This window comes from Rhodnius prolixus, unplaced genomic scaffold, assembly GCF_049639745.1.
Source record: "Rhodnius prolixus isolate KJV_2025 unplaced genomic scaffold, Rpr scaffold_1, whole genome shotgun sequence".
In the NCBI taxonomy this organism is placed as follows: domain Eukaryota; kingdom Metazoa; phylum Arthropoda; class Insecta; order Hemiptera; family Reduviidae; genus Rhodnius; species Rhodnius prolixus.
The window spans coordinates 16364095-16387411 of record NW_027411581.1 but is presented as its reverse complement, the minus strand read 5'-3'; the positions used below and the strand labels follow the sequence as shown (position 1 = coordinate 16387411).

The 23317-nt window shown below is 33.4% G+C and overlaps 2 protein-coding genes across 39 annotated transcripts in view; one reads left to right on the top strand and one right to left on the bottom strand.

Moving 5' to 3' along the window:
• The window catches only part of cac (calcium voltage-gated channel subunit cacophony), a 264871-nt gene that overhangs the window by 150945 nt on the left and 90609 nt on the right, over positions 1–23317 (top strand). The gene's annotated exons all lie outside the window — the stretch shown is intronic.
• On the bottom strand, positions 14742–21032 carry LOC141455649 (uncharacterized). Of its 10 annotated transcripts, none has more exons than XM_074130888.1 (6): positions 20635–20754; positions 19568–19741; positions 17693–17731; positions 16334–16382; positions 16202–16263; positions 14742–15117 (listed from the first exon to the last, which is right to left on the bottom strand). In XM_074130888.1, the coding sequence occupies exons 5-6, from the start codon at positions 16260–16262 to the stop codon at positions 14789–14791; spliced, it is 390 nt and encodes a 129-aa protein (XP_073986989.1). In that variant the 5' UTR covers position 16263; positions 16334–16382; positions 17693–17731; positions 19568–19741; positions 20635–20754; the 3' UTR covers positions 14742–14788. The 10 variants fall into 9 exon arrangements, with proteins under 10 accessions (XP_073987013.1, XP_073986997.1, XP_073986996.1 ...); XM_074130912.1 differs by lacking the exon at positions 20635–20754 and adding an exon at positions 20852–21032 and having other exon boundaries at positions 16202–16274; positions 19595–19741; XM_074130896.1 differs by lacking the exon at positions 20635–20754 and adding an exon at positions 20852–21030 and having other exon boundaries at positions 19595–19741.

Sequence of the window (23317 nt, the reverse complement as noted above, 5' to 3'; positions counted from 1 at the left end):
TATTAAGACCAAAAAAGTACAGAAAATTCATTGTAAAGGTCACTTATTCAGGAACGACGAATATATGTTACAAACTGGCTTGTCAAATGCTTTAGTTAACGTTATTAGTAGAGATAGAGAGATTCGAATAGGGCGGCCCTTAAGGCCTACGCCTCTGCGACCCCTTTGAATCTATTGTGGCTCCCCAACTTAAGAGCTTGCCCTCCAGACCCGTCCGTTCAATCAGACTCTTAAATCTGGAGAGCGACTCCTGGGTAAAGCTTACAGGCCTTGGTTTTTCCTCCCCGAGAACTAACATCCTTAGCCATACGAGCCCCTCACACTGACACAACACGTGCAGTGCCGTTTCCTCTTCTTCCTGACAGAACCTACAAAGGCTATCATCTGCCAGGCCCATGCGGTGCATGTGTTTTCTGAGCCTGCAGTGGCAGGTAATAGGCCTAAACGTTATTAGTAACAATGAAATGTTCTGTACAAAAGCTTTTCTCGGCGCTGAGTCTCAAATTTCTAACTGAACATTTATTTAAGCAACTTAAAATACCAATTAAAACTATAGGGTTCCTTATTTATGGTTTTCACTCTAATATCTTCCATAAAACTAAAGTAGGTATATCATTATTCCTTAGTTTTTATAATTCGCAACCTGTGGATATTTTTATTTGACAGGTATATTTTGATTATTAATTTCTATCAGAAAATAAGTGGAACTCCCACAAAAAACGTTTGTTAAGATCCGGTAAACTTGTTTCTATTATCAAAACTACTTTACTACGTACTTCCTGTACATCGAGAGAAAATACTTCCGATTTAGATTTTATTTTTTTTTTTTTTTTTTATGATTTAAGGCGCGTCAACATCTATGGTTATTGGCGCCCGGAGCTTTTTTCAGTGCACTGCCGGCCTCCGGAGAGTGTTCTCTCGTTACAGACAACACTGTCCATCACCGGACAGTGAGCTGTAAGAAGCTCCTGGGAAGAGAAAATCTAAGGGTTAGCAGCTGGATTCGAACCCGGGACCTCCGCGTGGGAATCGAGTACGCTAACCACATAGCTAATCCCTCCCCTGATTTAATTTTGAAATATTAAATCAGAAACGTGAAAGCCATTCCTTAATTAGATAAATGTTTACACGCAGGAAATTCAATTTAAATACTTGCACAAACTGCAACTAGAGGAAGTGAAGACCAGCTATTTCTTAAAACTCTACTACACACACCGGACAAGCTTTAATAAAAGACCAATTAGAAGGACTATTTAAAACATGTCAGAATTAAAAACTTGAATACTGCGAATTTTTAAAACTAAAAAATATATTGCTATCGTTTAACAGACTGTTTTTTCCCCCCAAGGTGCGTCAACACCTGAGGTCATTGGCACCCGGAGCTTTTTATTAATGTTTTTGGGACTGTGTTCTCTCTTTACAGGCAATGCCCAGCTCCGGATTGTCAAAAGCGTCTCTTTTGACGTCAAAATATTATCGTCTATTTTCTAGGGGTGCTAACATTATCCTGGGCTTAACTACGACCATGAAACAAACGCAGTGATGGTTTATACTTAAGATTAAGATCTAAGTGTTTGTAACAGCTTTAACTCTTAACCACAGAATTTTCGGCTAAGAAAAGATGCCAAAGATAAGAATTGCCTAAATTTGCCAGAAGATAACAACAGAATTTCTCTGGTACTTACGCTTGAGAAGCAGAACTACTTTTGTTTTTTCAGTATTTACATTTAGGGCGTTCAATTAAAATATTCTGACACTGTTTCATTTTATCACTGTATCTATGGTAGTGCAAGATGGCTGTCAGTACACTGTTGTCTGCGTAGGAACTTTTAAGTACATCTCTACTTCAAAATTAATCCCCTTAAAACTAAAAATGTATCAAGGTGACTGAACAACGAAAAGAGCAGAGGACTCAAAACCTCATCCTGGAGGGCACATTCTCTAACAGCTGTTTCATTCAGGATATTTGAATTGAATCATGTTGAAAGCAGACTCTTAGGGCTTCTTAATGAGGAACAGACATTCACTAATCTCATTTAAAGTAGATATTTAAGAAGTTGCTCGAACTTTCGCCCCCTATTTGGAGGGGTTTTACATTTATCTCTTTGACAGTTTGACGTCGAGTTGCGAATGTGTTTCCTGGTTTTTCTTCGGCATTTCTAGTTCCTTTATGGCGCCGTTGTTGGTTAATTTACTTCAAAGAATATTTAATAGAAAGACTTGATCCTTTAATAATTGAATATCCATCATTGCTATAAATTCAATACGAAGTTCATGGCATGTAGAGTACAATCCTTGGGTTTTATCCAGACCGTACGTTGTAAGTCCTTAAGATCCTTCGGACAGTACTTTTAGAAATGTCCATCATTCAACTGATGCCATAGATGAATGAAGGAAGGCTTTCTTAGACCCAGAGCAAAAAAAAGAAAAGAAAAACAAGTTTGTTAATGAATGGATGGACTGGTATCAGAAGATTTCAGTGTTTGAAATTTGGCAAAACCAACCCAGATACCTAAAATTTACTTGCTACACCTGCGTGGCTCACAATCAACCTTGAAATTAGGTGATTTAAGCGCTCGGGGAACCACTCACCAAAACACCAAAGCAACTCTTAAAGCAAGAACCCTTTGTTTCTCTGGGTATTTCAAATTAAAGAATGTGAAATTTTCGTTTTATGAGTCGGTTTAGGTTGGAAACACACTCCTTTCATCTCTTTTCCAGTTTTAATAATTGAATCTTGAATTTCTGAAGAGTTTCACAAATATGGCAGATTTAGAGAGCAGTTGCATTCTATTCTCCACTCAGGTCACGGTATCTATTTGCAAATCAGCGAATTGAAAACCAATGACACAATTTGGCATATAATAGATATAATGATATTTTAGAATGTAATAATAATAATAATAATAATAATATACTTTATTAAAAAACGCAAAATAAACATTTCTACAACAAAACTGAAATTACAAGTATATACGGCTAGGGAAACCCGTCAGCCGGAGGTTGATGTAAAACAAAACCAATTTAATATTTTAGAATGTATAATTGTATACAGGGTGATCCATTTAAAACGCACCAATCGCTAATAACTTTTTAGGAAAGCGGAATTTCGAAAAAAACCCACGAAGTAAACTATATGTTTTTTTAGGTTTAATTTCCAAATTTTCCACTCCCGATGCTGTATCTTTATTTTTGGCGGAGTTACGGCTAAAAACCTAATTGGGGTTTCATAAGGACCACTGGTTTTGACAATGATTATGAAAACTACATTAAAAACTGTGAAAAAAGACGTTGATCCCGTTTCGATATCCCTAATATTAGTGGAGATATTAAAACTGTCCGGTAGGACAGTTGTATAAGGGTTGACCATCAAAAACTGCACGAAAAAGCGTAACGTTGAAAAACACCCAACTTTGACAATTTTTTTCTCTTTTTCTATAAAAGATAAAATTCCCAAATTTTCTTTAAATCTTACTCCAAACCCTCCTTCATAACTGTAATTTTTTTGCAACCACCCAGATCTAATAGGTTTCGAGAAAAAAGTTGCCGAAAATGAGCAAAAACCGCTTTTTCAAAAAATGTTCTTGTTCTTGTTCTTCTTCTTGTTCTTGTTCTTGTTCTTGTTCTTGTTGTTACCTTTTTTGTAAACAACGTAGCGCCTAAACGCGTGAACCGATTTTCATGAATGAGGTGTCATTCGATTCGGAATTTTATGTAGATGTGCCTTTTGGGGGTCTCGACCCTGTACATCGTATGGGAGAGGAGTTAGCCCCCTTTATGTAAGGCCCCCTCCAAAATTATTATTACTAATTACTCTGTAAATCTTGGCCCGATTTTGATAAAATTTGGTAGGATGATAGGGTTAGGGCTCCCCTACGTAACATTAAAGCGGCGATCAGCTCTTACACTTGTTAAGGGGAAGTATAGGAATCGTTTCAAATTATCGACACGTGAACCGATTTTCATGAATGAAATGTCATTCGAATCGAAATTTTGTACAGATTTGCACTTTAAAAGTCTCGACGCCGTGCCTCATAAGGAGGGGAGTTTGCCCCACCCAAATAAGGACCTTTCTAAAACTATTATTACCAATATTTCTATAACGCTTAGTTTGATTTTGATAAAATTCAGCTCGAATAAGTGGTTAAAGCTCCTCTACATTGCTGATGCTCTTGCACCTACTAAGAGGAAGTACTGCAATCGTTTAAATTATCAATGAGTGAACCGATTTAAATCAATGAATTGTCGTTCGATTAAAAAATCTTTGCCTCTTTGCCTAGAAGTTCTGCAATCGCAGTTTATTTTTCTTACTCCTCTTAAAAGGAAGTAATGAAATCGCAGTTTAATTTTGCTATTCACGCACAAATACCTTCCTATGTTATTCAAAACGCTTTTTCAAGAAAAGTTGTTACTGAGGATGGTTTGGGGGACCTTAACGATAATCATTCTTTAAAAAGATCTCTCTAGTGGTAGTTACGGTTCCGACTTACCATCTTATCAGGTTATAATGATAGAATTGCTTATTCCAAATTTAAAAAAATCTGTAAAGCAGATATGTAACTTTGTAAAATAGACAAAAAGGAAAATCTATCCAAAAGGTACAAAAATCTCTTTAACAAAAACTTACAGTTTAAAATGTTAAGTATAAGGGTTGATTAAACGCCAAAAGGTACACAAATCAGCAAGCACCCAAAATTTCATTAATTCTTCATTAATATTTAAGTAATTTTACTGCATTAATATTCATTAATATTTTTTAGAATTTATTAGATGTCACAGACCCTTATGCTGGCCACTTCATTTATAATATTTTTTTGTTATAATTATGATAAATCACACATATGTACATGCATGTTAAAGTAGAAAAAGACAAAGTTAGAGTAGGCTACTGTCTTGAATTCGTCTTACCGAAATATTCGAGAGCACAAATAACACACAGTTATAACAAGTAGATTATTCAACAACAATTATTGATTTCTCTATTTAAATTTAATTTTACTTATAGTAAAATACTGGAATAATTAGCTGTCCTAAAAATAACATATCTTATTTACTTTATTTTACATATTACATTTTTTTTTATAAAAAAAAGTTTTGAATTTTTTAGCCTCATAATTTTTTTTTATTTTTTATAACGTTTTTCTTTTTAACCTGTATTTAATAGTTTGATTATTATAAATAACTTGATATTACAGTCAATCTACAGTGCTACTTGAACAAATATTTTGTAGACGAAAATGGCCAGCATAAGGGTCTGTGACATCTAATAAATTCTAAAAAATATTAATGAATATTAATGCAGTAAAATTACTTAAATATTAATGAAGAATTAATGAAATTTTGGGTGCTTGCTGATTTGTGTACCTTTTGGCGTTTAATCAACCCTTATACTTAACATTTTAAACTGTAAGTTTTTGTTAAAGAGTTTTAGATCAAATTTACAATTTTTTCTATTCGTGAACGGTTTTCAGTATTAATTTTCCACCAGAAATACACGTATTGGGAGGTCCTCTGAGTGAAAAAAATGTTATTGGTGACGTAAGTAACAAAAATAATAATAATTGAAGATTTTAAAATATGTAGTGTAATGTAATGGTTATGGGTGAATCAGGATAAATTTGTTTTATCATCAAATAAAAGCAATCATCACGTCATTTTAATACACCCAGTATGCAAGACTTCTTGACCTATGATTACGGTAAGAATATCTTAGCAAAGTGTTGATCTAGTGGTCAAGAGCGTGGTTTTGTAAGTGGGAGATCCCCAGTTCGAATCTTGCGTATGCAGTCATTCTTATTACTTAAAAAATCATAATACTTTTTTTATTAAAGTGTAGTCATGTGGGGATTCGAACTGGGAATCTCCCACTTACAAAACCACGCTCTTGACCACTAGACCAACACTCTGCTAAGATATTCTTTCCTTAATCATAGGTCAAGAAGTCTTGTATACGGGGTACATTAACATGATGTGATGATTGCTTTTATTTGATGATAAAACAAGTTTATCCTGATTCACCCACAACCATTATACTGTACTACACGTTTTAAAATCTTCAATTATTATTATTTTTTACTTTGCGTCACAAACAACATTTTTTGCAATCAGAGGACCACCCAAAACGTGCATTTCTGGTGGAAAATTAATATTGAAAACCGTTCACGAATAGAAAAAATTGTAACTTTGATCTAAAATATCTCGACAAATATTAGAGATATCAGAACGGGGTTAACGTTATTTTTCATACTTTTTTATGTAGTTTTCATAATCATGGTCAAAACCAGTGGTCCTTATAAAACCCCAATCAGGTTTTTGGCCGAAACTCCGCCAAAAATGAAGATACAGCATCAGGGGTAAAAATTTGAAAACTATACCGAAAAAACATATAGTTTACTCCGTGGGTTTTTTCGACATTCCACTTTCCTAAAAAGTTATTAGCGATTGGTGCGTTTTGAATGGATCACCCTGTATATGCTGGCGATAAAGTTAATTATTTTTCTCTAATGATTCTAAATCGTTTTTCCGGACCTTTTTTTAATTCCGACGCTGATTTCTTTATTTTTATCTGTTGAATCGATCTATTCATTAGTTACTTAATTTATTAATACATTATTATCAGTCTGTATTAGGTTTAGATTATCCTTTAAATCGTTCCAAATAACTAATTTATCCAATTGATGCACTATCTATTAGTGCGACGTCGCTAAGCTCTTCAAATTGATTTGTGTGATTTGCGAGATATGTTTCTATTTTCACAATAAATTTGTAGTTTTAATAATAATGAAAACCTTAATCATCTCTTTACTGGTAAACACATACGACTGATTTAAGAGATAATCGCTATTTTAGAAGAAGCTAGACAAACCAACAGTTCTATTACCAAAATTAATAGAATTTTAGATCTTTTTTCTACATTTTAGACATCAAGGATTTTATTATGATTCCCTCACACCAATATTTTGCTCCTTGAGGCAGAGATTTGATCAGACCATTTGAAGAGAAAAGCCCAGTTCTCATGGGGTATTAAGGTGTGCTTTTTGGAATACTCTCGTCAAACTAATAGAAATATTAATTTAGTAGTTATGATAGAGTTTCGAGCTAAATAATTCAGTGAACTATTGAATTTTGTTTCAATTTTTCATTCTACTTTTTTCATTGAGTAGACGCCAAAAATATTGTGGGTGACATACAATTGGCGAATGGCTCTAAAGTTATTGGCCATCTGCCAAATGGGGCGCGCTTTTATATCTATATTTCAATGAGAACCCAAGAATATTACCAAGGAGGCTGAGACCTAAAAGTCTGGACAAAGAAATACTACTGCGCCAATGGAGAACTGAAAAGCGGACAGCTACATTATTCATCACTTCGATTTGTTACAGTCCTAGTTTTTGTTGGGTTTTTAAAGTCTAATAACTCCTTTAGAAGGAATATAAAATAATTCCAACACTAAAGAAACTAAAATATTTTTATCTTTTTTAACTTCTTAGAAAGCGATGCGCACACATAGATAACGGAATTTTTCACCAGCAATACACATTTTGGAGTGTCATAGATGTGAAAATTTGGTGTGACAACTGAATTTGTACTCTTGTCGAGCTAGCATGAGTCTTAGTGGAGGGCAGACATGGAGATCGTTCGGTGTTGGTACATGTTTTAAATGGACAGACTCCAGATTAGAATTTATAAGTACTATTTCTATTGAGGAAATTATTCTTCTTACACACAGTAGATCATCGAAAGCCAAATTTCTGCAAATGGTATTAAAATATATTTAAAAATTAATTTGTTGAAGTTTGTCAGAGGTTGCACGTCAGATTGTTAGTTTGCATAATGGTGTCTAAATACGTCATATTTCTGAATGTCAAGCAATATTCGTAATTACTTACAATAGGGTGGGCGACCAATTGTGTTTCAGCAAACAGTTGATAACACTCATTTAACTAGAAAAATATGAAAAATTTAGGAATCACTTGAACAACCACTAAATTTCCATTTCATTTCGATTAAATAGTTATAAGAGCATCAAAATCTTTAGATCCACACTTTTTATTCGCTTTACTCGAGTACTGTCGTAGTATTTGGTCACCCTCTTATATGACATAGAAAGTAAAATGGAATCAATAACAAATTAAATTCCCAGATTATAGCCTGTAGATGCGGTTTTCTCATCTGAACTACCCAATAAGCAAGATTATGGTTCAGCTGTGCATAACTTTAGTCTATTGTTCTGGATTTCCGATTACCATCTAGTTCTACTCATCTGTTTTCTATTGTAGCTTTTCGCAGTAACTACTGTACGTTAAATTCCTTATAAGTGAGATTAAACTGTTTGAGGACTGATGTTCCTGACGTTATTATGTATTTTTGTAATTATATATTCAGGACGACAAATAAATTGAGCCCTCTCACAGCTAAACTCCACATTTATTTGTGATTATCCTCATTTCTCTGTACCATTCCCATAACCGCACCTACAATGTTTTGTTTTTTTCAGCCGAGCTTTTTCTAATAGATATGATTTTACTATGTCATTCATTATTTATTGAGATACTCGAGAGAGTACTCGAAGAGTAGAAGAATTACTCATTCAACTAACTTTTTGATAATTCAATAGTGGCTACTATGTTCAGAATCGTGTTTTAATCCTTACAATGGACCTGTACAGAACTGAAATCTTGATTAAGAAACATTAATGTAGATTGTCAAAAGCTATTAGTTTCATGTTATCATGCCACGCTGCTTTATCTTTAACTTGTCGTATTATTTTTGTAAATAATAAATACGGGGCAAACTGAGCCGGGTTGTACAGTGCGCAAACGCTACGCACAAGCTCTTGGCGATCAATAGGCGTGACCCAGTAAAGTAGCTCTGAGGCCAGGGTGTGGTTGGGGTGAGGGCCGGCTCATTCACAAGGCGCCGCCGTCCCTGAACACAGCACCCCACTGCTCTCGAAACTGCCTGCTCCTGAGCACACTCTCTGCCTTAGACTCTCACTGCCCATTCTATCTCTCTTCTTTTTCAACTGTTTTATTTTTATTTATTTTTTTTTTAACCTAATAGCTACTCATACACCTAGAATATCCAACCTCACCTTTCGCTACTATCATGTTGTACTTGACCCTTAGCTAATTGACCTAAATCATCATTGGTTGTTGACGAGTCAGCACAAGGTAAAAGAAAACCACTTCAAATAACCTTGAATAATGAGTTCCCTACATATCGTTGCAAATATTACTTTTATATTTCACAACTTTGAATGTTCTGGACGGATGTTTGTTTATTAATAACAACAAATTAGAGTTCTTTATTAGCTTTAGTATTTGTGTGAAGATCTTTAGATTTAGGAATCTTCTTAGGGATGAAGAATATCCATAAAGTAGGAAGTCAATTCTTAGTAAAGAATGGAGATCGTATAATTGAAACTACCAGAGCGAGTTTGACAGTTTGAATCTAAGTATCAAGTGATGTCCTGGAGCTTAACCATAGAAGAGATTTTTCATAACAAATATGAAGTTCGGAACGACTAGAAACGGGTGAAGAAAAAGTGACTGTTTGACTTTTTTAATCATTTTTTGGTCAATAATGTCAGAATTGGTTAGGGGTGCAATGGGCTTGTCTTTATTTGGGTAGAAAGAATTCGGTACAAAACCAAATGGATTGCTTGCGGATAGTTAATATTGAATTAAACTTAGTTTTAGTAGTCAAGAGATGGCTTGCAGTTAATAGTCAAGTTCATAGTCTGAGAGTCAACCTAGATGAATAAAAAGTTGTGGTTTTAAATATGGTGGGAGTTTTAGAGAAGGTGTTTCTGGAATGAGAAAAGGATTTTGCTAATTATCCTGACTCCTACATTATGCATGACTAAAGAAAATTAAAGTTTCCAACGCAAAACTAACTTAAATTACAATATGGCACACATTTATCCATACTCTATTCATATTAACTTTGTCAGCAGGTCCATGATCTGTAATGGAGCACGTCTGGTACTGGAGGAGATTTGATGAAGTTGAATGGCTTTTATACTTTTATACTTCTTCGGCAGTAATAATTCAATTTGAAACTAAATTGACACTGTGTTTACACTTTTTGCCAGAAACACAAATATCCTGAATTTCTGGCTCTTGATTTAGTTTAAAGAAATACGTCTTGTTTTCCAAATTTAAGAATTGTTCTAAGCAATTTATCACAAGCACAAATTTAAGCTCAGAAAATTTTGAGCTTAGTAATATGATTTCTGGTAAAGTACCTTTCAATATAATTGAATATTTACAAAATAATTTCAGAAATAATTATTGATTATAAGTGCAGTATACTGACCTTTTACCCGTTTTTTACACTCCTCATCCAAAATTTGAAAGATAATATATACTTACAAAAAATTAAAATTACTTAAAATTAGGGTTGATCTCGTGCCATTAAATTATAAGTTTTTCGAAAGCAAAGCGTACAATGTCTTCTAAGTCACCAGAAAAAGGAGGTAAATCTGGGCCACTTTGTGGCGATTTTACCTCCGCCGGACTTGGCTTGAGTCCTTACATCTTTATTAACGAGGTTTTGATGGAATACTTAAAGGGTAAGCTCTGGGCAACACTACAAATAATGTCATAAATGAAGATCTTTCCAACTTTCTATACTTAACATACGATAAGTGTTATCCTAAAAGTATGCATACAATTATAACTAGGGAACGGATTCGTATGTATTTACATATTTTTTTCTAGGCAATTTACAGACGTTTTTCAACTAGAAGTATTCATACTGACACTTTTTAAGCCGTTTGAGTCTACTTTTATTTCACATATTTCCACATATTTGGATGTTATCGCATATTTATACATATTTGATTAAAATAAATAAATATTTCTACATATTTAATCAAAATATGTACATATTTTTTCATATTTTTCATTTGGGGCATATTTTCATAATTGGGAGGTGGTTGACAGGAACTGTGAACCACAGACTGTAGGGCTGTGAATCACTGTGGGTACAATGGTTATTGTAATTTACACAGAATGCTGCTAAACAGTGACAGGCACTTGTTAGTTCTTTGAAGTTGTCTGACGTTGTCTGTTCTTTCAGCTCGTTCGTTGAAGTGTCCAATTCATTTCGTTCGGTCACTTAGTGTATTCTTTTTTGGGTGAACGAACATCGGCCTCAAACAAACAACTGGTTGCTAAATATCTTCGCGAGTTTCTAGCAGAACTTTTTCGAAGTAATGGAGACATTTTGTACAGCACAGCTTGTGACAAGCGCGTTTCTTGCTCTCAACGTTCCCAAGTCACCCAACATATTGTCACCGGATCGCACATAGAGAATAAAAACAGAAAGAAAGGAAACGTCCTCTGTCCTATCAAGCCTTCCTTACATCTCCATCATCAAGTAAGTCTACTCTGAGTACAGATCTGTGTCGGGCTTTGGTTAGAGCAGATATCCCTTTCCACAAACTTAAAAATCCTCATTTCAAAGGATTCTTAGAGACCTATATTTGGAAAAAAATGCCTGACGAGAGCACTCTGCGAAAAAACTACCTGGAAGATATCTATAAAGATACACTAACCAAAATTCGAGAACATATCAAAGATGGACCGATTTGGGTGTCAATTGATGAAACCACTGACGTTGAGGGCAGGTATATTGCCAATGCAGTTATTGGAAAACTTGACAGTGATGCTGATGTGGATTCAAAGCCATTCCTTTTGAACTGTGAGGTTCTCGAAAAATGCAATCATTCCACCATTTCAAGATTCTTCGATGCCTCAATGCATATCCTATGGCCCAGTGGAGTTTTGAACGAAAAAGTTCTTTTGTTTCTCTCTGATGCTGCCCCCAACATGGTCAAGGCTGGGCAATCTATTCAGGTATTTTATCCTAAGATAATTCATGTGACGTGTATTGCTCATGCCTTGCATCGAGTAGCAGAAACTGTCCGATCTTTGTTCAGTGACGTAGATTCCTTAATCTCCTCGGTTAAAAAAGTGTTCTTAAAAGCACCAAGTCGCATTAAAATGCTAAAAGATCTCTACCCAGATTTGTGCCTTCCACCAGAACCAATATTGACAAGATGGGGTACTTGGCTGAAAGCAGCTCAGTATTATTATGAAAACTACAATAAAATCAAGAATGTCCTTTCATAACTCGAAGACGAAGCAGTAGCGATAAATACAGCCAAGTCTTTATTCGAGAAACCTAATTTAAGGAACGACCTTGCATTCATTTCTGACAATTGCGTATTTCTTGCAAAAGCCATTACCCAACTTGAGTCCCAAAATGTTCGACTGACAGAAAACGTGTCCAACGTTAAAAAAGTCATCGAAAAGGTGGAAGAAATACCTGGGAGTAAGGGAGATCTGATCAGATCAAAACTGGTAGAAGTACTGAGCAAGAACAAAGGGTGGGAGACCATCTGCCAGATTTCTGATATTATCAGTGGAACAGAAGTCACCTCAGAACATCGTGTACCCTTTACAACCAACGAGATAACTTCTTCCAGCAAGGCACCTATAACATCTGTAGATGTTGAACGAACTTTTAGTCGTTACAAGTCCATCTTACGCCCAGATCGTCGTCACTTTACGTTCCAACATTTGAAATTTCATGTGGTTGCAAACAATTTCGAAGAGTGAAGTTTTCAAAATTGAAAATTTAACACATCTTTTTATAAATAGTAAAAATGTTCTTTGTTGTATAAATCATTATAACTTGTAAAAACAAATTATTTTGTTCCTAATAAATTATTATAAATTGTAAAAATGTTCTTTTCTTGTATAAATAATTATAACTTGCCCCCCCCCCAAAAAAATCCATTTTCATAAAAAAAAATGTCCATTTTACTTAAATATTCCAGAAAATATTTTAAGAAAATCACATATTTTCCACATAATTGACGAAAATAAATGCATATTTTAATTAAATATTTGGTATTTTTAAATACATAAAAATCCGTTCCTTAATTATAACAATAAATAAGTAAATAAATCAAAATTTTTAAATAATAAACTTCATGGACGATCTTTCTCCATATTTTTTTCTTTATTTAAACATTATTTTAAAATTTGTATTATTTAGTATAATACAGATTATATTACAATTCTAATTTAAACATGGTATTTTCGTTTTTCGAATAAACTTTATAATAAAAATAATTAAGTGTTTTATTTTTAATTAATATATACATAATATTATAACCATTAAATCAAATTTACACCAAGCATAGACAGCAGTCCATCTGCTTGAACAATTCTAATTCTATTTAAAAATTTACAATTTACTATGGCAGCCAGAACTTATCGCATAATTTCAGTTATATTCTAATATATTCTAATAAATAGCTTTTAAGGGTTATATTCTTGTATGAGAAAGCTTCCATGCTCTAATATGATAATTATATAGTTTATCCCAGTCGCGTCCATTTAAATAGATAGCGCTTTCTTTCTAACTATCTTACTCTGAATTCAGATAGTACAGGACAGACACTTACATAATGAAAGGTATCTTCAATAACCGACTGGTTACACATGGAACACAAATGTACAGTTTCATCTCTGGCAACATTAAAATTCAGATTTAACAACTGTCCTCTTAATTTGAAAATAACTTAAATAAAATTTGTGTTAAATTTATCAGAAAAATAATTGTTCTGCTCTAAGTCAATATTTAGTTTTTTTATATAATGCGTAATAAGTAGAGTTTAGGGCCTTCGAAATTAAGTCATTTCTAAATTTAGTTTTAATATTTTCAAATAAACCATCAAAACATTGTTTATTTCCATTAATCAAGTAATCACTGTTTACTAATCATATTTCGGGCAAGTAATCTTAAATTCTTTATACCAAAAACAGTTTCTCATAATAATTTCCCCTTTTTGGATATAACCGAGGTGCAATTGTAACGTGTATAGGAAGAGGGGGTAGGCTCCTGTTTCTTAATAGACTATGTAGTTTGGCGTACCTAGGGGCAGCGCCAACATCTTCTTTATGAAATAAGTATACAACTTTTCAGCCTTCTCTAAGCGCATGAAACCCCAAACCTGTGCCGCGTAACAAAGCACGGATCTACAGACGCTTTTAAACATCTCCAACTTAGAGGACACCGGAATATTATTTTTAAAAAAACTTGTCGTACCTGGAGTGTATCCAAATTTTTCTGTACTAAGTCTTTCATCCTAATGTTTTGTGAAGGACAGCCTGGAGTTAAAATGACCTCGAAGTATTTATACCTGGAATACACTTCTGTTACACTTCCGGAAGTCCTGTTACATCGATTGAATTTTTTTTTTTTTTTTCATTCTGTAACAATTCTAGCCATAATTAGATATGTTTAATTGTTCTAAGAATGCTCGTAAGTGTAACACGAAAGGTTCTCAATGCCCTTTTGGACAATCTTCAATTATTTAATAATTAATTAATCAAATTAATTATTTTAATAATGTAAGGTGCATCTAAAATATTTTATTTCACTATATAAATAATTAAGCCTAATGAGAAATATTTTTGAAGTGACACTTTATCATTATCACCAGAATATCGTATTTCAATAAATAAACAATATAGTGGTATTAGAAAGGATTAAAAAACAGTGGACTTGGTCATGGATTTTCTAACGATAAATGAAGATGGCGATAGATGTAATTTATAAACCTCTATGGATAACGATTAGTGGGCTAAAATAAATAAATTATTTCTTGAGTTGGAGCTTAATAAAGGTAACCATTTTATTGACACAAAACATAATGACACTTTTTCTTGTAAACCAATGATGCTTTTTAATCTTAACCAATTGAATATTAGGGTAGTCGGGGTCCATATTTTTTTTTAAATCCAATAATTCTCTTTCTATGTGCTTCCATTTCATATACAATGTTCTCAATTAGGGCACTTTCAATTAGCACACCGTGTGCACTGGCCTTCGAGGAATGGGAAAAGCTGTGTTCTTTAGCTGCTTCGTTTTCTGAAACTGCGACTTCCGACAGCGTAGGAATTTCTAATGAGATTCTACTTTGTGCGCGAAAAAGGTTGTTGTCCCTTTGCAAGCATTCATGTGTCCGCCATTCACGCCAGCCATGCAGTTCAGGATTATATCGCAAATCGCTTAAATCAGGTTCAATATCAATGGCTGAAATTGAAAATGTTTCTCTTTATATCACTTGAAAAAAAAGTACCTAGTAAGAGAAAATAAAAACGTGTGAAGTGGGTTTGAGATTCGAGCTTTATTTAAACTCAAACATCATTGTAATAAGCAATTTAAAAATCTGACCCGAGATAAGATAAGTATCTTTCGACCAACTACTTTAAGTTTACGTCAGCTCTATTTTGGATTTGGTGGGGGGGTCCTAATTAGTCAGAACTCTAACCTAAAGGTTCTGCAGTATCCGGTTGGGTTACCGGTCTTGGTCTAGGATCTTATTGAACCAACCTCTGGCAGCAAGTACTCGCTCGATCAGAGATTCCACTACAAGGACTGCCCATTTATCGGCTATCTGTATCTAAGATCTGTGGTCTAACAGCTAAAACTGTGATCGGAGAAAGTGAATTTTTTTTTCAGTCTCCAGCCAGTTTGCAACGAATGGCCGCACTTACAGGCTATGCCAGGAACTGCCTTGACGTTATAAAAACTTAAACTGCATTTTCTTGGTAGTGCTTGTCCTGGTGCTTCCGCACATTAATTGAAACGGATACAGCATTGTCGTTAAGTCGGCTGGATGGATATCTCCCAAATGAGAGATCCGCCATCCCAAATAATTGAAGGTGTACACAGGTTCTACGTTGTCTCCAATTGACACTATTTTAGTTTTATTTGGGGATATTCCTTTAAAAAGCCATAACTTTGTCAAATTATTTGAATTTTTTTATACCTGAGAACCGGAATCCGTGCCTAGTACGTACAAAGGACCTATAGCCTTTGCAACTTTCCGCCAAATGGCCCTGATCATCAGTATACACTCGCATTAATTCTATTGCCTTTACTTATGAAATCTTCATTTGTATTTGTTAAATATGTGCATGTGTCTACTCTCAGTTCTAACTGCTAACTATAAGCAGTTGTTGCTTATATTGTAAGTGGTAGGAAATAGGAATCAAAAGATTGAAAATGTATTAAAGCCTTCCTGTCCTCAAGTACACAAAAATTTAGCTGACTATTTAAATACTTCTATTTAAAATGCATTTATTTATTTGTGAAATTTTTTAAATATACTTACTATTTGTAGGACTTTTAACTTCTTCATCTAAGTGAAGGCCAGGTTTTTTTCTTGCAGTCATTCTGAAATCAATCTGACAACTTTTACCAATTTCTATTAATATATTTATACAAAACAAAACATTGTTTTTACCTTCAATTAAATTCCTCTATACTACGTCCTAAAACCGCTTCTGCATCAACTATTTATAGGGAAAAACAGAATAATTTTAAAAGGATTAAATTTTCTCATGTTAAACTACTAATTTAATGAGCACGTGAAGTTGTTCATAATAAATTAATTACACATAGATCATCTGACGGCGTTCATACATCAATGCTTCACTTAAAAAATAATTTAAAGAATTCGAGGAACAGATTGTTTATCAAGATGTTTAGATTTAAAATAAACCAAAACTATGATTGTATAAAAAAGGATATTAAAAAAAAGTATCTCTCACGCCTGAAATTTAAAAAAATTCCTGGCGTATCGATTGCAAGAATAAATCATGAAATTATAGCGGGTGGTTTGTTAAAAAATTAACTATTGAATAAAGTAAACTGCTAAGTACATTTTAGATTTATGGTCGCTGCAGTACAAATCGTAATATTTAGTCTATTTAAGCAGTCTGTTCGCATTTACGCTACGAAGTAGACCTAAACCACTTTCTACAACCAATTTTTTGGTTTTGGTTTTTAAATTAGCTGTAGAATTAAAAAATGAAACTGTTTTTTAAAAAAATTAGGTCTTTTATGTACTCGATAAGCCAAAATAAATATTTGTGGACTTAAATTTACTAGTAATTAGATAAAAGTTCTCGTTGCATATCTGGATAAAAACCGTTTTGGCCTAAGCCAGTGTTAAAGTGCTGCTAGTAGAAATGGCTCTCAAAATCACATACTGCAGATTGAGGAAAAATGGTTAAATTCGCCGAGCACGTTGCCTCCTTGATACTCGAGGAAAAAACGTGGAGGCTGCTTAATCAAGATGACTTGATTCTCGCAGTATTGCTACATTTATAGGAAATACTCCTGAAGAGTAATTGCAAATGATATTTCAAGTTTGATGCTGAATATAAGACATCATCGTATGAATCGTAAAGTTTACTAATGATACAGAAGATTGCCAGAAAGAACTTATATAAATCGTCTCCTTTGCTGCAATGTTGGTCTCGCAAAATTTACTTAAATTGATGCCTTGCGCTATTATGCATCCAGTTTAAATAAATAATGGCAAACATTGACATGATCCACTCTAGAAAAGTGTACAAAAAACAGTAAACTTAAAGCTTTGTGTTTCATTTTAAGCAGCTAACGAACAAGAAATAACGCTGCTGCTCTAAATGGTCCTAATTTCTTCTAAATTTTAAAAATCTGAAGTTAATATAATATAAATTTATTTATTAGGTATACCTGTTTAAATGTACATATAAATACATATCCTGCAGGGCAAGGCAACGTCAAGATTTTGAATAGTATACCTAGTTATATATAAAAATTAAAACAGAATTACCTTGATCAATTCGTGATGTTGCAGGTAAATTATCTCGATCTGTACCATTAAAAAAAAAAAAAAATTAATATGTGACACAATTCTTTCAATCTAGATAGCTAGGTTAGTAAATCACAAGAACTCCTCAGATTTTACATCAAATTTGAAACGAAATTACAATAATTGTTAACAATAAATTATTAAAAATATTCTAACCTAGCAAAAGAATACTTTCTTTTACAACAAAAAATAATTTTCTTTTGCTATCTGATCAGTAATAAAACCAAATGAAGCCAATTTGTCTCCTCACACATTCAACACATAGTCGCAAGCTATACTAAAAGACTATCTAGGCTTATTAAGTAGTTTTAAATTATTAGATTATCTTTACTCTCCTACACTTCTGAATCTTTTGTAATCACTTAGTTTATAGTTTACCTTGATGGCAGAGTTTCACCGTGAAAATATATTATTATCCCGTTACAATTAAAAACTAATCATAACGTACGAGTATAGTAAAGGTAGGTTGGTTCTTAGTATGGCGGTTTTACTTTTTGGTCTTAAAATAACTTTTTGTAGTGCAATAGCTACAATAGTATTTTGCTATATTCTTTATTGGAAATGAGTATTTTATTTCCTTTTTGAAAAGGATTCTTCCTAACCGAAAGTTTATAATTATTAAGTTATGAATTTAATCTGTGTGCATCCGCTCTGTTCTTTCTAAAATTTAGGGTACTCACGAAGTAACTTGTTACTGATTGCCTAGCCTCAATGATACGCTTTCTTAAAGCAACAGTTTTCTGCTTTGGAAGTCTTCTTGGAAGTTTTTTATGCAGTTTATAGTTTCTGCGTTTTTTACGATACTTTGCCTTATTTCTTTCTTCTTTGAGCGCTTGAAGTTCAGAGTACTAAGTTTGGGATTACTCTTTATGTTGTCAAATGGAATTACTAGTTTGGCACATTAATTACCTAAATTATTGTCAACTAATTCCTTAGTGAAAGGCGATTCTGTTTATTCTGAATATAAATGCCTCTAGGCACTTCTCAACTTGGGAAGTCTTAGTACTTATGCGTATTGAGAGCCAATATTTAATGTCCAAAACCACTTGAACTTTACTCAAGTGTATGCTAAATGGTTGAAGAAATTGCAAAATTAGCCAAGATCGCATCAGGATGTGGGATGGCTCCATTATGGGAGTTGATGGTAGGGCTGCCTGAAAGGTCAAGGTTGTGAATTTTAGAGTTTGCGGCCAACTGAAGAGATATCAGTATAACCTCTCATAATGGAACGGGTTTGATGTTTCCCAAACAAAATGGTGTTTTCAGCTCATTTGTCCTTTCACAATCCGGCTGATTTCTAGGAAGTTTATTAACTATTAAACATTTTTGTTTGATTCCTTCTTTCCATACTTTCAGCTCAATTTTCTCTAAATCGTCACTATCATTCGTTTGTTTTAGTATTATGAAATCTGAGTGAACGGCGTGATGGAAAGAATCTTGCACAGCAAGATAGTTCCAGGAACAACTGATCTCTGTAATATCGTTTACACTCTTCATCACTGATAAATAAGCTATAAGAGGCTCCTAGGAAGAGAAAAGCAGGATCTCCGAGTGGCAGTCCGATAAATTACCACAGAGCTATTCCTTTCTCTGACTTCGCTAACATTTATGTCTACCTCTACTCTTGATACCCCAAAGGCGAGTCTAACACCAGCACTATCTTAAGACCTTCAAATAGAAACTGATCATCGCGTGTATTCTTGAAGTTAATAAAGATAAGCTAAAAGTTGAGGGTTTCACTTATTATTTTCTATAAGTATTCAGTTATACATAAAGTATAAATCTTATACTTGTAAATAATTATCTAAATACAAAGAAATCTACAAGTTTACTCACTTGAAGTAAATTGATAAAGAAAATTACTTTGGCTAGGCTTCCTCTGGTCCATTTGATGTAGAACCCTCTCCCATCTACCCATTATATCAAGCACTTCTAGCAAGACTTGTTCTCACTTCTATCTTGTTCACTTTTTGTCGTCCCTTTCTCTTTCTGATGTATAAATGTATCACACTAAAAACAAACAATAACATCCTGCATCATTAAACAATAAATCATCTTAAATCAATTGTTTTTGGCAAAGTACACCAATAAATCCGCAAAGCAATAGTGTTCCTTGTATCAAACCAAAATGTATGGCATGTTTAAGAATTATTTACAAGAAGTTACTGCAATGAAAGTAGCCATAATGTAGAATATAAAATGCGTTAAAACATTTTGTAGTTATTATTGTAATTAGTATTATTCTAATCATAAGCGAGATTGTTCAATCGCAACCCATTTTCAGAACCAATTTTTCTTATTAAATAATAATCTCTAAACCCTTTAATTAATACTAGTTTATTGGAACAATGGCTTTAAAATGTGGGTTTTTCTTTTTTCCAATCGTTTCGACATGGATGTTTGCCCTTATAATTAGTTGTATGATAAAAGCGGAAGTCATACTGTTCTTTGAACATGTCCATAGCTTATCAGACACTGATTAGGGCACACATCCATGCCGAAAACTTCAGCAGATAAGAAACACGCGTTTTGAAGACCTTCACTCCCCCTAAAAGAAAACAGAGGCCTTAACAGTTTGTGCGAAGAGAATAATAAAAACAAGTTCGATATCGGTTTTGACGGGAAAGAGAGAGAGATGGTCATCTCTGAATGAATACAGTGGGAAATAGCCGTCAGAGGAACATTGACAGTTTGTGACGCAGGTAAACCAATAACTTTTCTCCAAAAAAGATGTGACGTTAAAAAATATTGTGAGGGATGTTAGAAAGACTTCCCAGCCTTCCGCTCACCATTAATATAACTTTTTAGTTTATATTTGTATGAATATACTAATTATTTTAAGTGATTCAAAACAAAAAATTGTATTTTAAAAATTCCCGAAATGAACTCCAAATTTTCATTACCCAAATTTTGTTTAGTTTTTTGTTACTTTTTACTGGCCACCGCATTTGGATTGTGATTGCTTTTTCTTGTTACTTTATTAACCGATCTCCATGGTTACAATAGACAGATTAGTCTATAGTCTATATTTCAGAACAGTATGAACACAAATTTCAGTACAATAGTATTCGCAGATAATATTCATATTAATAAAATTGTAAATGTACTCAATTTACTTACAAAAGAAACTTGCAGTGTCTGATGAGTTTAGTGTTCAAATACATGATGACAGAGAAAGTGTTCCAAGAGACTCTTCATTTTCTGACATAACTGTTTCCCATTTAATTTCTTCCCATGTTGCCGAGATATATAATTTAAAAGATTAACGGAACAGCGCATAGTACCATATGATGTTTTATTGATTAAGGTTTAAATATATTTCTGTACATGTGATATTGTTAAAATCATTCAACACTTAACAACATTTACTGTTGAATCCTATCCGAATACTATCAATCTATTCAACATACATGTAAAAAAATTAAAAAAATAAAAACGTACTAACTTTAGGAAGTTTTAAAATTGAGGTAAAAAATGACCGAGTATTCCATTCTTTGTCACCGTATCTTGCAAATAGAGATATGAAAACAGGCAGCATCGTTGGTACACTCACAAAATATAGTACAGATTAAGATTGAACTCGTTTAAAAAGAAAAGGTTATCTGGCCCTATTTTAAATTTAAAATCTAATTCTAATTGATAAACAGATGTCCGAAGTAGAAATATTCATGCTAACTACTTCCCAGTATAAAGTGCGGTAAATTGTGATGCAATTTTTATTCAAAGTTCTTTTTTTAGCCATAATGTTGAGTGGTAAAGTGCAGTCTAATTGGTTCTGAGTTCAGTGATTATTTTAATAAAGAAACAAGCTAAGAATGGCCGGGTAAGAGTGTAGTACGATATATAATACAATCGCTAACGATTGCTTGCCGAGTTAAGAAGCCTTTCAACAGTTTGAAGAATGGCTTTTTTATATAAATCTCGATTGCATTTTAAAGCCAGAGGTTTTCTATTTGTAGGAGACTCCCGAACTAATTATCCACTGATAGGCAGCTGTTTCACCTAAGAAAAGAAAGTCGTCCACATCACGGTAGGGCTCTGTGAAGGCTTCGAATGCCAGTGAGCTCAGATATTGATTCTCTTAAAATTAATACAGCAATAATAATAGAATAAGTTTTAAAGAAAATACATAGCTGTTAGGATTACCAAAAAATGTTTCTTAAGTTCTGTTTTCAACCCTTTGATTTAATTTCATTATTTTGATTTTTTTGAAGTATTGAATTAAAGTAAAATTTCTGAGGTTAATGAATACAATCTAAAGGTTTCAGCGTACCCTTTCGAGGAGATGCCATCGAATAAAGAATAATATGCTATTTCAAATTTGTCACTTGAAGAAAAACTGGCAAAATTCTATTGGGGGTCCTAGAGCACATACAAGTTGATCTCTCAATACTAAAAATACACTTTAGATAGAGGGATGACATCACTTAAAATCGGAAATTATTTGCTATTTGATGTTTTCTGAGTAACCAATTATTTATTAATTCCCAAGGCAAAATTAGCGAACATCCTGATTAACAGCATTTTATATCCATTGCGTACAATTGTTTAATTGATAAGAACGTTAAATTTTCTAATTATTTCCTATTTTAACTACTGTTTAATTACGTCAAACTGAACAGATATCATTATCCGTAGAATGAGACAATTAATCACATACAACAAGAGCATTTATTATTCTAACTAAAGTCATTCTGACACTTTTTTGTTTAAATCATTCACTTTACTGTAAGTACAATACATTCTTGGAAACAATGAAGAAACTTTTAAATAAACTTTTTTTTTTAATTTATTTGCTATTCACAATCTACAACCGGCAACACTCTCGCTGGAGTTTCTTACATTACTGGAGATTGTCACGAGGCCAACAGCGTTTCAATCGTCGTGGAGGACGATCTGGAATCGTTGTGGAGGCGAGATTTAGAACAAGAGGATTGGTACAGAATGGAAGAGAGTCAAAGAATTTTCTATACTTAGATTTAGATTCGTCAGTTATGTATGAGATTTTGAGATCATTATGGAGAGTAGAGTTAGACACATAAAATGGAGAATTCGTAATCTGTCGGAGAATTTTTGATTGGAAGGACTGTATTCTTTGTGAATTGGAATGTTTGGTTGAACCCCACAGCTCAAGTCCGTAAGTCCAGATCGGTTTAAGTACACTGTTGTATATTAGTCTTTTATGTTCCAGTGGTAGTTTGGATTGTCTCCCAATTAGTCGCAGTAGTAATTTGTTTCGTCGGTTGAGTTCAAGTCTTTTCAGTTTAGTGAGCGGATTCCACGTTAGTCTTTTGTCGATGTACATCCCAAGGTAGCGAACTAAATTAGCAGAAGGAAGTGGAATTGAGTTAAAATTTAAAGTAGGACAAGAATTACGACGCAGAGTAAAAGTTATCTGTTAGCACTTTTGAGAAATAAACTTTAATTTTTTAATTTTCTACTTCTTTGGAAGGAAATATGTTTTTGTGGTTATTGAACATTCCTTGATTGGTTCGATTGGTTAGTTTAGTAGTTCTTTTCAATTTTTAACGCTTTTCCCCATACTCTGTTTTTTAGTTTGATTGATTTGCATTGATTCAGTACACG